The sequence below is a fragment of the Schistocerca gregaria genome, chromosome 7 (assembly GCF_023897955.1).
Source record: "Schistocerca gregaria isolate iqSchGreg1 chromosome 7, iqSchGreg1.2, whole genome shotgun sequence".
NCBI classification, from domain to species: domain Eukaryota; kingdom Metazoa; phylum Arthropoda; class Insecta; order Orthoptera; family Acrididae; genus Schistocerca; species Schistocerca gregaria.
In genome coordinates, this window is record NC_064926.1 from 64,013,359 (window position 1) to 64,031,158 (window position 17,800).

Sequence of the window (17,800 nt, forward strand, 5' to 3'; positions counted from 1 at the left end):
ATGGCACTCTTACTCATCAAAAAACGATTCTGGCAGCAGGAGTCGAAGGTTTTGTCAATCATGCCTTTTGTGTTATTGTGGTGATATTTCCATAGAAACTTTCACCCACTAAGACATATTTATTTCTATCTAACCCAGAAATATAACACCGATTTGCACAGATTTAACATTAATTTTTTTAAAATATAACGATATATTTTCAAAACACCTGAGGAGCTGAATTTCCAAAAACGCTGAAGAAAGTATTTTTTATTTCCAACTGTGAAGTCAAATATCAATGTGCATGTATGTAGCTGTAGAAATGCTTTACTACTTTTTTCGATAAAGACTGTTTTCCAAAACAAAATTCATCCACTGTTTTACGCCATTCTCGGTTGAATTTCCAGAAATACTGAAACGTGTACTTTCGAAAATCCCTCCTTAAAAATCCTTACAGTGTGAGATCCACACTCTCTCCTAATTTCTAGTTTCTGTTCTTAGCGATGAGAAGTCGGTGATTCAGTCTGGACGTATTTCATTCCCTTATTGGTTGATTTTCTAAAAACAGAGCAGTATGAATTTTTTATTTCTAACCGAGAAGCCAAATTAAAATTTTCATAGGTTGATCTTTAAAAGTGCTTCCATAATGAAATATTTCATAAAACATTTTGTCCTCTATTTTAGCCCCTCAGGGCTTCAATTTCCACAAACACTGAAACTCATGTTCTTTTCATTTTTAATCAAGAAGTCAAATACCAGTTTTCATAGATGGAAATGCTTAAGCAGTTGTTCAATAATGATTTTTTTTTAGATAAGACTTTCATCCATTATTTCACTGCCCCTAGGGGTCAAATATCCAAAAATTGTGGAGCGTGTATTTCTGTATTTCTGCCGGCCGCGGTGGTCTAGCGGTTCTAGGCGCTCAGTCCGGAACCGCGGGACCGCTGCGGTCGCAGGTTCGAATCCTGCCTCGGGCATGGATGTGTGTGATGTCTTTAGGTTAGTTAGGTTTAAGTAGTTCTAAGTTCTAGGGGACTGATGACCACAGATGTTAAGTCCCATAGTGCTCACAGCCATTTGAACCATTTTGAACCATTTCTGTATTTCTGACCCAGAAAACAATTCTAGTAGATCCAGCTTCAAAATCGCCTTAGTAGTGACATTTTTCAAAAAACATTTCATCCCCTATTTCACCCCCAAAGGAGTGGGATTCAGAAAAATCCCTTGTCAAACGACGCCTACAATATATGGTCAACACCCTCGCCAGATATGTTATTTGGGCTGGGTGATGATTAGTCAGTGAATGAGTCAATCAGTCGGGATTCTGGCTTTGATATAGAATATAATTATCTTTAAGAAAAAGGGAAGAAATATATTTTTTAATTTTTCCTGTATGGAGATCAAAATTTTTCAGGCCAGAATTGGGCTACGTCAAATGCTTCCCTGCTATAATTCATCGAAGAAACATGTACTGGGACAGATGAGAGGTTCCTTATCCTGATATTCCCCGCAGTCATATGCGTCGCCACATTCACCTCTCGATTATGTCTGCCTGTTCCGACGCGCTTCAGGCTCCTCCAAATCTTCCACCTCAAGTACTCGCCGCCAGGGATCTTCCTTAGTGGTCCACCACGATAGCTGAATGCTCAGCGTGACGTACTCACGTCCTAAGAGGCCCGGGTTCGGTTCCCGGCTGGGTCGGGGATTTTCTCCGCTCAGGGACTGGGTGTTCTGTTGTCTTCACCATCATTTCATCCATATCCGGCGCGCAGGTCGCCCAATGTCGCGTTGAATATAATAAGACCTGCTCCAAGGCGGCCGGACCTGCCCCATAAGGGGCCTCCCGGTCAATGACGCCAAAAGCTCACTTCCACCTTCCTTAGTCGTTTTTTTTCAGGACCATTCTCTGGCATTTGAGTCTTTCAGGTCCAGGGCAGTCGCCAATAATACGAGCGTTCATAAAAGGAATGCTGAAGCTTTTCATTGTGTCAGTGACGGCTCTTCAGCAGTTGGAGTCGGAAAATCCGGCGGCTCTGTATAGCTTATCGAGCGGCGTCGGTTTCATGCGACCGGCTGTTAGTCGGAACCTTTCATTTAAGCTAAAGGTTGACCTTTGTGGTATATACAGATGTGGACCACACGGGACAGGCTTATTCTGTATCGCCTATGGATCTTAGCAGCTTCGTTATGGCACTCCTTTTGCTTTTAGCCAATTTCCTCAATCTGATGTTCCCACTTTGGATGTGTCTGATAGTGAGGTTTGTACGTCACTGTCAAGTACGACATCCGGGTGAGTCGGCTTCCCTGAGTGTTCCAAGTTGATGCTATTCCAGCCTATTTTCAGCTTTCTGTTTCCCTTGGACGATGGTGAAAGCCACTGATTCCTCTCTGTGTGAGATCTGGTTTTACAGGAATGGTGCTTAGGAGTGCGTTCCAGGTTTTGTTTTACTTCCTCAAACTCTTCCCTTCAGCTGTGATGGTCAGATCGTCGGCGTACAGGAACTTGGGCGTGTAATTTGATGTTGGTTGGTGATTAGTATGTACAGATAGAGTACGGAGATGGCCAGGAAAATAAAGGAAGAAATACAGCTCAAGCAGGAAGAGTAGACCAGAAACTCGGCTTTTGCTTGTAATAGAGTCCGGTTCCGGCTGGTGGTTTTATTTTTCTGATGTGAAATGGACATTACTGATTAACCTTTACAGAATCAAGTTTAATAAGGGATGCTTACATCAGGAAGTAATTCCAGAATATGGAAGCTTAATATTGTCAGTAAGAAGGCAACAACTCGTGCAAATGAGAAAAAAAGTGAAATCATGTCGGTAAAAGAAGAGGCCAGCAGTGCATTAGGAATTATATTTATTCATTGCATCGATTCTGGACGGCAAACTGCAGCCGCGATTTATATTCGCGATTCATGTGGGTATAATATGCAGTGAGTCGCTTTTCTGAATTTTCATAAGAATTACTTTTTCTAGCCACTCCAAGCTTACCATCGGATGAACCATGTCCAGATCGTGGAGACTGTGCCATGATGAATTCATTCTGACAATGTTACACACACACACACACACACACACACACACACACACACACACACAGACACACACACACACACACACACACACACACACACACATACACACGTGTGTGTGTGTGTGTGTCTTAAAGTTAGCTAAGAATTTGTCCCTATACGAGATGACAACTTATATAGGAGTATGTTTTACAGCTAACAGACTGGATAACCTAGTAGCAAAATTAGTAGCGAGGCAGCCCAAAAAAATATTATACCTAACACATGGAAGAAAGAATAAAAATATTACGAAACCTATTGTGCTTCTCCTTGGTTGCCGATCTGTAAGTTGCTTTCTTCCTTCGTCTATCCATTACTTTATTTCTTGCTCTATTTCGTGAAGTTTTTGAGGTGTAATTGTGATCTCTTATACTCGACAATGCTTGAACACAAGATATTCTCCGAAGAGGCGATTTGAGACGTTTACAGGATACAACTAGTTACTGTATCTCCAGTTCAATGCGGTGCTGAGATATTAAGTTGTACATACTTACCGCCAAGGGATTTGCGAACTGAGAGATGAACCTGATGATCGGACTGGGGATATTGCTCATGTAGGAGACAGGCGCCAGCAAGACAGCCAGCTGGACCTTTTGTTGGTACTCCGGCCTTTCGGACGCCATCACAAAGTAAATGGTGGTGCCCATAGAATGTCCCAAGTACATCAGGGTACTCTTTCCAGTCACATTGAGTATGTAGTCGATAATTGCTGGGATATCGTATACACCCTGCTCGTGCCAGCTGCAGAAAAATCGAAAACTTTTAGTGTAACGTGAGAGTAAGCAATACGCTACTGAAGTAATTTGGAGTGCAGAAGTGCAAGTTGCAATGAAACCTTCACTCAATAAATTAATCGCAAGTAAGTTGGGCGTTAGCGAATGGTACTAATTATGAAGATTGTTAATTCTGGAGGTTCATATAGAAGATAGGCCTATACAGAATGACAGGAGAATAGGCACAGATATTTCGATAGTTGGTACTTTAATATGTACCTACACTCTTCCCGTAAAAACATCGTATAACGCACTCCCTGATATTTTCTGCACTGTCGTAAATGCGCCACAAGTGGACTACACCTGTCAGAATGGACTTTCACGTGTCCACACTTCAGTACCTGACCAACTGCCCAGGTGACAGTAAACTTTAATGGCTTGCTTGTGCCACATTTACTAGCCAACCTAAAAACACAGTATTCTTAATAGCTACAATTTTGAGTTTGCAAATGACGTAAATGCTAATGTAATGTTGGTCAGTAGTCTGTCCTTAATCATTAACAGAAATACTGCACTTATACCCCTAGCACCCTCTATATATTTCAGGTGTGGGTGAAACTCATACACCAGCTGATCAGAAGTAGCCGGACACCTGTTAGTGCACATTAACAAGGCCTTTGCCTACATTTCGTCTTTATGATGGCTGTAACTTTTCTGACAACACTTTCAATTAGAATGCTGAATATCTGTGAAGGAACAACAGACCTTTCTTCATGAAGAGCTGGAACCACAAAAGGTTATGTTGAGCATTGGGCCGGCCGGAGTGGCCGAGCGGTCCTAGGCGCTACAGTCTGGAACCGCGCAACCACTACGGTCGCAGGTTCGAATCCTGTCTCGGACGTGGATGTGTGTGATGTCCTTAGGTTAGTTAGGGGCCTGATGAACTCAGAAGCAAAGTCACATAGGGCTCAGAGCCACTTGAACCATTTTTTGTTGAGCACTGGCGTCTCTACGGAATCCACGTTCTAACTCACCACAAACGTGTCCCATTGTATTCAGGTCCGTAGGCTTAGCAAGACAATTCATTTGAGGAATGTTAATGCCCACACCAATGGTCTAGGGGTGACGCTGGCACGGTAGTTCAGCGTGTTCGGTCAGAGGGATAGTTGTGCCCTCTGTAGTTAAAAAAAAATTGAGTGAGTACATCAACAATAAACTTGAACGGGCGTCATGGAACGTCCGCCACGAACAAATGCAACGAAAATGACGAACAAAATGAGATCAACCAAAAAAGGGGATACGACTTTTACTAGTAATCGAAACGTCCTCAGTCCAGGGTTCGAAACTTGCCACCACTTAAATTTTGAAGAAAAATAATCAGCAACGGTGGCCGAAGTCTTCCGCCATAAGCAGCTACCCTCATACTGCCAATGGCCGTGTCAAAGAGGTAGGAGGAGCGGGAAGAGGCTCAGAGCACTGGGGTGGGAAACTATCCCTAAAGGCGGAAGGATCAGCAATGATCAACGGCAGGAGGGTGCAGAAGACAATAGCAACCACTGCATTAAAGGTAAATAACATGTTTCTTTGCAGTGTGCCTTGACTTGAGAGTGGCCAATGGTTGTTAGCTTCTTTGAAGCTACATGATTTTGTTAATTGGTAAACCGCTTGTGTGCGCCCGCTTGGGGTGCGATATTATGAGTTGGAGTGATATTGTACTGTATCAGGCACTGGGTGTGAATTTGAAATGTAATTGCGATTTAGTAACGTGTATTCATTCTAACCTACGTTGATGTGTTTTAGTCATAATTTAATTACATACGGGTACTAGTGAGTGAAATCTTCTGTCTTTCTTAAGGGTTTAACTGAAACTGCTCTGTTTGTACCTGCACCTTATCAGTTACATGTACTCGCTTATCATCTTACCTAGACGGAGGCGTAAGTATTTATTGTGTATGACGAAATCCATTCTAATTATCTCTGTCACTCTCAGCGAGTTTCCCATGATCTGATTAAAAGATTTGTAAAGGTTTATTTAAGTTTGGCTTACCTATTTGTTTTATCTAAGTTTACGAGTAGTATTTATCTTGTTAAAGATAGTCTCATCATTTGTGAGTGTATATTCTCTTACAGCTTGAGGGTGCTGCTTCGCGTGTGATTTATGTTCACAATTGATTGCAAACATTAACTCATGAACTTCTGTAAATTAATATTCAAATTTCGATCTTACTGTTATAACTCAGATGCTTTGTGTTTATTGAATACTGTTTTCTTTTTCTTATATTGGTAAATTTCAGTAGTTCGTCACTTCATATGTCAGTACAATTCTGATGGTTTTTGTGGTGTCACCGCCAGACACCACACTTGCTAGGTGGTTGCCTTTAAATTGGCCGCGGTCCGGTAGTATACGTCGGACCCGCGTGTCGCCACTATCAGTGATTGCAGACCGAGCGCCGCCACACGGCAGGTCTAGAGAGACTTCCTAGCACTCGCCCCAGTTGTACAGCCGACTATGCTAGCGATGGTTCACTGACTTCTACGCTCTCATTTGCCGAGACGATAGTTAGCATAGCCTTCAGCTACGTTATTTGCTACGACCTAGCAAGGCGCCATTATCAGTTTCCATAATGTACTGTCAAGAGCGACGTTCGTCATTAATGGATTAAAGTCAAGTATTCCACCAGCTATGTCTGTTGTTTCTAAATTCTAATTTCCTTGTCCTGTTCCAGACCTCACGCCAGCCTGCGTGAGCTAAATCGCGTGTCTTTCGGCCTCCTCTAGTAACACGGTGTTGTCTCTCCTGCCAACCACAACAGTTTTCATGTCATTATTAATCTGGAATTTAATTGATCAGTATGTTGGTGAAAACGACGAAGGCTCTGTTGGGTCCCCATCCATGTGTTGATGTTTGATCCTTTTTACTCTGAAACTGTTACCTGGGTTTCAGCAACAGTATGAAGCCCTCATCATTGTTCACAAAGTATCAGGTACTGTGAAACTTCAATGCTTTTTGACAGTGGTAGCAAGTGCAGTCTTTCGCCTCATTCAGAAACGCCACTCAGAGTGAACTTCCCTATGGTCAGATTGTAGATTCTCTAAATAAGTATTATAATTAACAAGTTAATGTGGTGGCAGCTAGGTAGCAATTCCTTTGTTGCAAGAAATGGCCAGACCAAATTTATCATGAGTGGGCAACAGATTTGCAGGATATGATGGGGAAATGCAAATTCAAATGTGCTTGTGGTGCTTTATATTCAAATGTTATGTTGCGTGATGCAGTCGTGTACAATTAACTAATGTCAAACTTAGAGAATAAGTTTTGAAACAGTCAGATCCATCATTTCATCACGTAGTGCAAATTGTAGATCAGTATGATTCAGGTGCCGTAATAGCCGACACCAACTTGTTGGCTTGAGTTGTCCCTTGCTCACGGCGAGGCCAGTGGGCAAGAACAGCACGCGTACGCCAATCCGTGTAAAGAGTTCTCTAAACAGGGGGTTACATCAGTGAACAGAATTAAGTCACCCCCTCGGTGGTATTCGTGGCACAAACGCCAAGACTGTCCGTCCAGACAAGCTTGCGACCAGAAAGGTCACATGTAATCCGCCCACTCACAAAAATCTAGTCACAAAGCCCCTGCAATGAATGCTGTGTACTTACAGCCTGCTGCAGGAGTTAGCAAAACTAGGAAGCAAACAGTTTATTCAGTGCTACGCGGGTCCAACACACGTTTTATTCATTTGCAACTTAGTGGAAAAAGTGAAATTTCAGTTGGACACGTGTTACATAGCTGAATAGTAACACGTATGAACTGTTAGGCTCCCCATGCCTGTTGAATACTAGCACGCAACTGATGGCTTATAATGGACAAAGCATTTCCATTCTTGGAAAATGTACTTTGCTTTCCATGTGTGGCTTTCATTTGCGAACTGTGACTTTCACTGTGTTACAGTCACGTGATTGTGAGAACATATTTGGCTTTGATTCGTTTGATTTGTTTGGCTTCCAAATTCAGGACAATGTGTTGTCAGTGACTGCATTCAATGACAAAGACAGTGTAGCTAGCTTGCTGTAAGAATTCTCTGAATTCTCTTCTGTAGGTTTAAGCAAGGCTAACAATTTTGTTGCACATATTACTATGAAAGACAAGGCTCAGCCGAAATTTTGCCGGGCCAGAACTGTTCCCATTGCATTAAGGGACAATGTGGCTGCCTGAATATCATGACAGCAGTGCTATTGCGCACATACACTCCTGGAAATTGAAATAAGAACACCGTGAATTCATTGTCCCAGGAAGGGGAAACTTTATTGACACATTCCTGGGGTCAGATACCTCACATGATCACACTGACAGAACCACAGGCACATAGACACAGGCAACAGAGCATGCACAATGTCGGCACTAGTACAGTGTATATCCACCTTTCGCAGCAATGCAGGCTGCTATTCTCCCATGGAGACGATCGTAGAGATGCTGGATGTAGCCCTGTGGAACGGCTTGCCATGCCATTTCCACCTGGCGCCTAAGTTGGACCAGCGTTCGTGCTGGACGTGCAGACCGCGTGAGACGACGCTTCATCCAGTCCCAAACATGCTCAATGGGGGACAGATCCGGAGATCTTGCTGGCCAGGGTAGTTGACTTACACCTTCTAGAGCACGTTGGGTGGCACGGGATACATGCGGACGTGCATTGTCCTGTTGGAACAGCAAGTTCCCTTGCTGGTCTAGGAATGGTAGAACGATGGGTTCGATGACGGTTTGGATGTACCGTACACTATTCAGTGTCCCCTCGACGATCACCAGAGGTGTACGGCCAGTGTAGGTGATCGCTCCCCACACCATGATGCCGGGTGTTGGCCGTGTGTGCCTCGGTCGTATGCAGTCCTGATTGTGGCGCTCACCTGCACGGCGCCAAACACGCATACGACCATCATTGGCACCAAGGCAGAAGCGACTCTCATCGCTGAAGACGACACGTCTCCATTCGTCCCTCCATTCACGCCTGTCGCGACACCACTGGAGGCGGGCTGCACGATGTTGGGGCGTGAGCGGAAGACGGCCTAACGGTGTGCGGGACCGTAGCCCAGCTTCATGGAGACGGTTTCGAATGGTCCTCGCCGATACCCCACGAGCAACAATGTCCCTAATATGCTGGGAAGTGGCGGTGCAGTCCCCTACGGCACTGCGTAGGACCCTACGGTCTTGGCGTGCATCCGTGCGTCGCTGCGGTCCGGTCCCAGGTCGACGGGCACGTGCACCTTCCGCCGACCACTGGCGACAACATCGATGTACTGTGGAGACCTCACGCCCCACGTGTTGAGCAATTCGGCGGTACGTCCACCCGGCCTCCCGCATGCCCACTATACGCCCTCGCTCAAAGTCCGTCAACTGCACATACGGTTCACGTCCACGCTGTCGCGGCATGCTACCAGTGTTAAAGACTGCGATGGAGCTCCGTATGCCACGGCAAACTGGCTGACACTGACGGCGGCGGTGCACAAATGCTGCGCAGCTAGCGCCATTCGACGGCCAACACCGCGGTTCCTGGTGTGTCCGCTGTGCCGTGCGTGTGATCATTGCTTGTACAGCCCCTCTCGCAGTGTCCGTAGCATGTATGGTGGGTCTGACACACCGGTGTCAATGTGTTCTTTTTTCCATTTCCAGGAGTGTATTTGGACGACATTGTCATAGCAGGTCATACACCAGAAGAACACATTGCAAATTTCGTGTGTTATCTGATGCAGGACTAAACTGTAGACTGGACAAGTGAGATTTTTTTAAACCTGAGTTGCAGTATCTTGGTCATGTCATAACAGTGAAGGTGTACGCCCCATCCAGTCACATTTGTCATCCTTATAGGACCTGCCAGTTCCTCGCACTGCCACAGAATTGCAGTCATGGAAAATGGACTATTATATCCTGCTCATACTGAATACTGCACAAATCGCAGCGCCATTGCGTCGCAAGAACGTCCTCTTTGTTTGGGCAGATGAGTGCTAAGAAGCTTTTTCAAAAACTTAAAGATACATTGTTCCTGACAAACCAGTTGCGTTCCAAGTTGATGCTTCCTCTTATGGAATTATGGAATCGGTGCAGTGCTTTCACACGGATTTGGCGGTAAAGATAGCCCTACTGCTTTCGCATCAAAAGTATTACCTAAAGCTCAGTGTAACTACTCACAAGTAGAGAAAAATACGAATTAACTTATCACAAGCCATTGCGGTCCTTATTTCATCCGATGAAGCCATTTCCTGTACGAACTGCCCAAAAATTGCCAAGATGGGATTTGTTGTTGTCTCAATACCAGTATGAGATTGTGTATTCGCCCGACAGCTCTACATGGTAATACAGACACACTTTCGTGTCTTTCGATTGGCCCTGATCCTTCGTCGACTTGGCGCATGCATGTGCCTCATTTCAAGCCCAGATGGACTGCAGCCCCGACATCACAACCAAACACGCCACCATCATGTTCACGGTGATCCTTCTGTATCTCTTTCGCCAGACTCATGGCTCCAGTGGACAGCATAGCCACAGCAGGTGCCAGAGGGTGTCATAATTTTCATCACGACAGCGCCGGACGACACCATGGAGACGGAGCCTTTGTCTCTTCCGCCTCCTGTCGTCCTAGCGATGGAGCTAGACCACTCCACGCGGCAAGCAGCCGACGCCTTCTTTGTATGGGCCTCAGGAGTTGGACGCATACCCTTTTGGGCGTTTCCCGGGTCACGTTTCCACAAGAGCGAAGGACAGATGTCGGACGCGACCGAAGTCTGACGTCCACTGCAGCCACAGCTTCCGGTCCATCTGAGCGTCCACGCTCCTGCCTCTCTCCCCCCCCCCCCCCCTTCCCCTGTTGTCGTGCTGTATATACGCCGACGGTCTGTCGCTTTGCGAGGGGGTACGACTTTGCGGGGAAGAATGTTACGGCGTAAAGTCAGCACCAGAACCGCAGTCGGGAACGACAGAGAAGAGGAGGCTGTGAGGAGATGTCAGCCAATCGCATGCTGACTGACCTCCGTCCAGGACGACAACGCAAGAGCAGCAATCCCTGGAGTAAAACGACAGAAGCGCCGCGCCCGACTGACGGCTGCCGACTTCGATAGCACTCTAAAATTGTTTGAAGTGGTATTGCATATATCACGACAGGTGGATTGGTCGTCGAAGCACTATACCATGGCCCGCACCTTCATCGGATCTGAAGTCCCCGGATTTCTTTATGTGGGGAAAGTTGAAAGATATTTGCTATCGTGATCCACCGACAACGCCTGACAACATGCGTCAGCGCATTGTCAATGCATGTGCGAACATTACGGAAGGCGAACTACATGATGTTGAGAGGAATGTCGTTACACGTATTGCCAAATGCATTGCGGTTGAGGGAGATCATTTTCAGCGTTTATTGCATTAGTGTAGTATTTACAGGTAATCACGCTGTAACAGCATGCATTCTCAGAAATAATTCACAAAGGTACATTGGAACAACCAAATAAAATGTTCAAACGTACCTACGTTCTGTATTTTAATTTTAAAAAACCTGTTACCAACTGTTCGTCTAAAATTGTGAGCCATATTTTTGTGACTATTACAGCGCCATCTATCACAAAGCGAAATAAGTGGTCCAACTAAAACATTCATATTTCTTTACGTACTACACGGATATGTAATGAAAAATGTGGGTTCCTAAAACATTCATATTTCTTTACGTACTACACGGATATGTAATCAAAAATGGGGGCTCCTATTTTTAAAAACGCTGTTGATATCCGTGTGACTTATGGAGCGCCGTCTAGCGTGCCAACCATAGTGCCATCTGATTTCTTCCTTCAAGCTAGACAAGTTTCATTCTTTGTAGTTTTTTCGTTTGATGCTTATTTCGTGAGATATTTGGCTGGACCATTGATCGTGACCGGGCCAGTGTACACGTGTGGCGGGGCAAATAAAAGTGGCCCAGAGATCCGAGTTCCAGGGTACAAAGAAACACAGCAGAGGAAAGGCAATATAGTACTGACCTGGCTACAGCAGATGGTGAAAGTGATCGCCATTCATGGCCCTTGTCAACAAATTGCTGAAGGCAGATCGAAGCTGGATTGCTGGAATTGATGCAGTCTCTTCATAAATGTTCTGCTGCAGTTCTTGAAGACTACGAAAGACTTTGTGTGGAGAGCCCACAAGTCTAAGGTGTATCGCAAAGTAATCGTACAATAACAGATCAGGTAACATGGGTGACCAGCTACGCAACTCTGCCAGGCGTGAAGATTGTGTAAATGTGTTCCAAGGTTCGGTCTGTTGGGTGGATGTTCCTCTATCCTCTTGGAAGTATCTGTAGGTCTTCTTCCCCTCCGTTACTGGTGTCACAAATGGCATCCACTAGTTCAGGCCAGTTTTATTTACCCCACTCTATACATACGACGCCAAACGGTGTAAAAGAACAAGGCATTGGCGGAGCTGTCCTTTGTACTCAGGTGATGCATGTGAAAACGTTTCCACATGATTAAGACCGCACGACAGGCATTGACACACTCTGAACGCGTGAGACACTTCATTTCGGATATGGTTAGGAAATTCAATAATCTAAGGTCCACAGCGTCAAGAGAGTGCCGAGAATACCAAATTTCAGGCATTACCACTCACCACGGACAATGCTGTGTCCTACGACCTTCGCTTAATGACAGAGAGCAGCGGCGTTCGTGTGGAGTTGTCAGTGCTGACAAACAAGTAACACTGCATGAAATAAACTCAGAAGTCAATGTGGGACGTAAGACGAACATATCCGTTCGGACACTGCGGCGAAATTTTACGTTAATGGGCTATGGCAGCAGTTTCTGCTGCTAACAGTATGACATACTCTTGACCATATGGGTTGGACATCAGAGGACCAGAAAAATGTGGCCTGGTCAGGTAAGTCCCGTTTTCACAAAGTAGGAGCTGATGGTAGGGTTCAATGTGGCCCAGATCCCACGAAGCCATGGAAGCGAGTCCTCAACAAGGCACTGTGCAAGCTGGTGGTGTCTCCATAATGGCGTGGGCTATGTTTATGTGGAATGGACTGGGTCTTCTGGTCCAAGAGAACCCATCATCGACTGGAAATGGTTATGTTCTATGGTACTGGGTCACAACCGTTCACGATTGATCTGAAGAACATTTGAACAATTCGAGCGAATGGTTTGGCCACCCATATCGCCCGACATGAATCCCATTGGATACATATGGTCATAATTGAGAGGTCAGTTAGTGCACGAAATCCTAACTTTCAACACAGTTGCGTTTTTTTAGATGGTAGATGTTTTTCTACTGTAGTGCAAAGTAGACGTAATATCGGCGACGGCAGACTTGGTTTCACTACTCTAAACCTTATACCTTGTGGAATAATTATACTTTTAATAATGGAAATGGAGCTACGGTTTCTGCTATAATGCAGTGATGCGGGTTGTCTGCACTATCCTGAAGCCTGCTATCGGCAAGCCTTGCTCTGCGCATTACGGCAGCAACTGTGGCGCCTTTGCCATCCTTTATCACTAACCCTATATGTAGTTTTCACTTCTGTAAGGAAAACATACATGCGTCATTTAAAAAGGAAACATTGTGTTGAAACCGATGTTTGCTTACTTGAGTGAGCATCTGACATAGGTGCATCCCTGGCCAACGGCATTTTTTCAAATTTTGTTTCGTTTTGGAAATATGGAAACACATAAGGTGGCAAAGTTAGGTGGGAAACAGCTAATCACATCCAAATGTTTTAGTGCCTTTCAGCATGTAACACCCCCACCGGAGTCTGTGATCGTTTTACTAAGGCACGACCACTGGTAGAGGAAAGCATCAGCTGGCGCGGAACTCACCTGAACTGCCAGTATTCGCTCTTGTCAGGGTCCAGGGTCGTGTGGTTCCTGGAGTACCTGTTCCCTCGTCCGTTGGCCAGCCACACGTCGTAGCATTCGTTCGAGTCCACCAGAACGTACGCTAAACAGAGAAAGGCTCGCTGTTACACTTCGGCTGGAGATCAACCAAATTAGCCAAAACTTAATGACCACTGCCAACTGCAGTGTCGCCTGGTAGCTCGTGGCTCGGTAAAGAAAGTGTATAAAATGAGCAGATATGAGTGCGGAATCATTCTAGCGAGGATATTAGCTGCAAATGCATAAACGACTTTGGTAAAGGGCAGATTGTTGCGGCCTGGTACATGGGAGATCGCAAAGATGGTCGACTGTTTGGGTGCTACTGTCGTGAACATCTGTGGAAAGTTGTTGAAGTGCTTTGAAACCACAAGCAGCCAACAAGGTGTTGGACGCGCACGCCTCATCACGGAAAGTGGATGTCGAGGAATGCCGGCGAAAGACCATTTATTGGGAACTCACCGTAGAGGTCGCTACTGAACTGCTCATAGTGGTGTTTATGGTATAGACATTATTATTATTATTATTATTATTATTATTATCAGGAATATTACTGTGCTGTGCAGGTGAAATTTTCTTAAATATAATTGAATCAGTTAGAACTCAAAACTTTTATTTATAATTATAGTTGCTGATCTCGCTGAGTAAACAGAGGTTAGAAACTTTTCTTTCAGTGGGAAAGACAAGAATGTGGACTTGTAGACTGGAAACTATAGTCAGTATGTTCTCCATCGCTTTCTGGCTGACCACAAAAATAGTTTTCAGGAGCTCGTAGAATGCGCCGAAAAACGTATTTTTTATTATTAACCTGCCACCCCACAATTAGCCTTCAGTTGCGCTACATTTATGGAACGAGTTTGCTACGGTAACTTTAGCACTTAAGACTCATCCTAGGCAACGTTGCGCCCCTCATAGTGTCTTAAAAATAACGTTAGGAGAGTACGAAGAACGTTTGCTCTGTGCTCTTCTAACCATTTTCTGATGAGCTCACGAGACTATTTGCTGTTTTTGATACTTTCCCTTGATCGAGAACACTGGCTGTTCGAACTTAGACAAAACTTTGCCTCTCATGTTTCCCTGCTATTTTCTTTACGTAACACAGCCAACATGCGTTAGGACGGCCACAGAAACGGTTTCTTGAGTCACCAACAGAGCCTTTCTGGGTAACAGATAAGCAACACAGCAGTTCTGTAGATGCAACGAGGCGCACCAGCGTTCATAGCCACGGACAGGCGACCATTAGGACATAAGATCACCAGGTGGCAGTCGCCGTCAACAGTACTGAGGCAGCAAAAACAGACGTGTCCAGGCAGGGCTCCAGTGGGGTGGAGTCCGGCGACGATGGTCGGAGCAGGTTCAAAAGCTGATGGATGAAGAGAGCTGGCGAAGTCGCTTTGCAACAGACGTCGGGCAGCTTAGTTTAGGCGGCGCCACAGTAGGGACGGCAAAAAACCTACTGGTTAAAGCCGACTGCAGTAGTTTATTTCTGAACAACCGGTACTTTCGTTATTGGTTATCGCAGGCTTTCTCCTTTTTTTACTAATGTTACGACTTCTGCACCACTCGTTAGCAGCGCACGCAGTGGCTGCGCCAAAGACTCAGACAGTTTGGAGTGTTACAATTATTTATTGAACTTTCTTTACAATTTCTCCCTCGTGGTTGCTGCCCAGCCCTGCGGATCCCTGCGCCTGGCTGCTGATGTGTAGATTCTCCGACAATGCGCGCAACGCTGATCGCACTCGGGAGCCTCAGGCCACCAGTGCTGCGCTGAAGCCAGGGTGCCCTGTGGTTGAGATGAACTCGTCGCCGCTCGGCGCCCCAGTACGGGCACGTCCACGGTGCCGCGTCGCTGTGACGTCAGCTGCCGACGGCTGGGAAGCCGTCAGTCGCGATGTCCGCGAGGTCCCGTCATGGACGAACCACTCGCCGTGGGGCCGGGTTGCCGTGAGGTCCGGGCGTCAGTCCCCGGCGGCGCCTGTGACCGAGACCGCGCTGCGGCCGGTCCTGCTGGAAGTTCTCGCTGTAGTTAGTCAGCCATGGTGCCGACCGAACTCGGGCCGACCTCCAGAGCTGAAGCTGACATCTGGCGGCCAACGGATGACTCCTGTGAGCTGGAACAGACTTCCGGAATCGTCACCTACGAAGATTGAACATTCGGACACGGACCACGTCCGTCCTCAGATCCGATCTGCATTCTAATGGCTTCTGCCTGTTGCTGCCTGCACTCCACTGTTTATATCCGGCAGGAGGGCTTTTTTTTCCCTCGGTGGTAGCTTTTTGTTATTACTCGCGCAGTATATTGCAGCGTAACGTAGCGCGCTGGCCTCACTTCCCCTTATTCAGCACTCTCCAGGCTTCGCTCGGAGCTCTGTCTGTGTACGTCCTTGCGTCAGCCTGCTGGTAGACTGCTGCTGTCAGCAAGGCTATCTGTGCCTGCCTACTTCGCAACGCCTCGGTCGCCTTTGTGCCTCTGCTTTGCCATTCTCCACTGCGTGAAGCAACACCTACTACAAGGGGCCGCAACACTAATAACCTGGTAAGAAAACCGGCATAGCAGTTTGCCATAGCAGCAGTGCTACAATTTAAATATAACGTTTTTAATGAGCAATTTTCATTCTTGAAATATTAGACATTTTAGTGTCTGTGACTCAGCAACCGTACGCTATTTAATTACACAAACGTATGTAGAGCCACTTCGGTTGCATAAAAGTTTGTCAAATGACCACGATTTCGACTGCACTAGGGCAATCTTCATCAGTATAAAAAGGTACATGCAATACTTGTAATCACACCATGGTTAAAACGTCTGAGCAAAAGTGCTCTTGTCAAACAGAAATGTAATGGGAATATGTCAATTTGTAGGAAATGTCATTGTTTGACGAGAGCACTCTTGCTCAGTCGTTTTGAACCATGGTGTGATTAAGTGTATTCCATGTAACATTTAATACTGATGATGTTTGCCCTATTGCAGTGCAAACTGAGGTCAAGTGACAAAATTTTGTGCAACCAAAGTAGTTGTACATACGTTTCTGCAATTTTTATTCATAAAATTTCCATTGCTTTGAAGTATTTGGTTGTAATAGAAATTGGAGAACTCAGTTAGTGCCATTTTAATGACGACACCTACAGTTAGAAGCTAAGTAACAAACACATGACATACGGTTCGGTACAGCATTGTAGAGACAGCAATGTACATGTTGCCATGTGGCATGGCCTACTAGATGACGCGCATGTACCTACAGTGTGAAAGACTTGCCCCCTTATGATCTATATGTTAGTTTCTCGCTGTCGTCCTCGCACATCTATTATATTGCAATCAAGTACGATGCTTTTTTTTTTGTCATCAGTCTACTGACTGGTTTGATGCGGCCCGCCACGAATTCCTTTCCTATGCTAACCTCTTCATCTCAGAGTAGCACTTGCAACCTACGTCCTCAGTTATTTCCTTGACTTATTCTAATCTCTGTCTTCCTCTACAGTTTTTGCCCTCTACAGCTCCCTCTAGTACCATGGAAGTCATTCCCTCATGTCTTCCTCCTGTTTCTTCTTCTATCACATCAGACAAATCTTCACCCTCATAGAGGCTTTCAATGTATCCTTTCCACCTATCTGCTCTCTCCGTGGAATTCCCGTTGCACTCTTAATGTTACCACCGTTGCTTTTAATGTCACCAAAGGTTGTTTTGACTTTCCTGTATGCTGAGTCTATCCTTCTGACAATCATATCTTTTGCGATGTCTTCAAATTTTTCCTGCAGCCATTTCGTCTTAGCTTCCCTGCACTTCCTATTTATTTCATTCGTCAGCGACTTGTATTTCTGTATTACTGATTTTCCCGGAACATGTTTGTACTTCCTCCTTTCATCAATCAACTGACGAATTTCTTCTGTTACCCATCGTTTCTTCACAGCTAGCTTCTTTGTACCTATGTTTTCCTTCCCAACTTCTGTGATGGCCCTTTTTAGAGATGTCCATTCCTCTTCAACTCTACTGCCTACTGCGCTATTCCTTATTACTGTATCTATAGCGTTAGAGAACTTCAAACGTATCTCGTCATTCCTTAGAACTTCCGTATCCCACTTCTTAGCGTATTGATTCTTCCTGACTAATGTCTTGAACTTCAGCCTACTCTTCATCACTACTATATT

The 17,800-nt window shown here is 45.4% G+C and overlaps 1 protein-coding gene across 1 annotated transcript in view; it reads right to left on the reverse strand.

Annotated features, from left to right (window-relative positions):
* LOC126282076 (lipase 3-like) overlaps window positions 1-17,800 on the reverse strand; it is a 135,537-nt gene that overhangs the window by 68,533 nt on the left and 49,204 nt on the right. The window contains exons 3-4 of the mRNA XM_049981531.1: window positions 13,601-13,721; window positions 3,545-3,791 (exon numbers count right to left, since the gene is read on the reverse strand). Coding sequence (XP_049837488.1) covers window positions 3,545-3,791; window positions 13,601-13,721 — 368 coding nt within the window. The remainder of the gene's footprint in view (window positions 1-3,544; window positions 3,792-13,600; window positions 13,722-17,800) is intronic.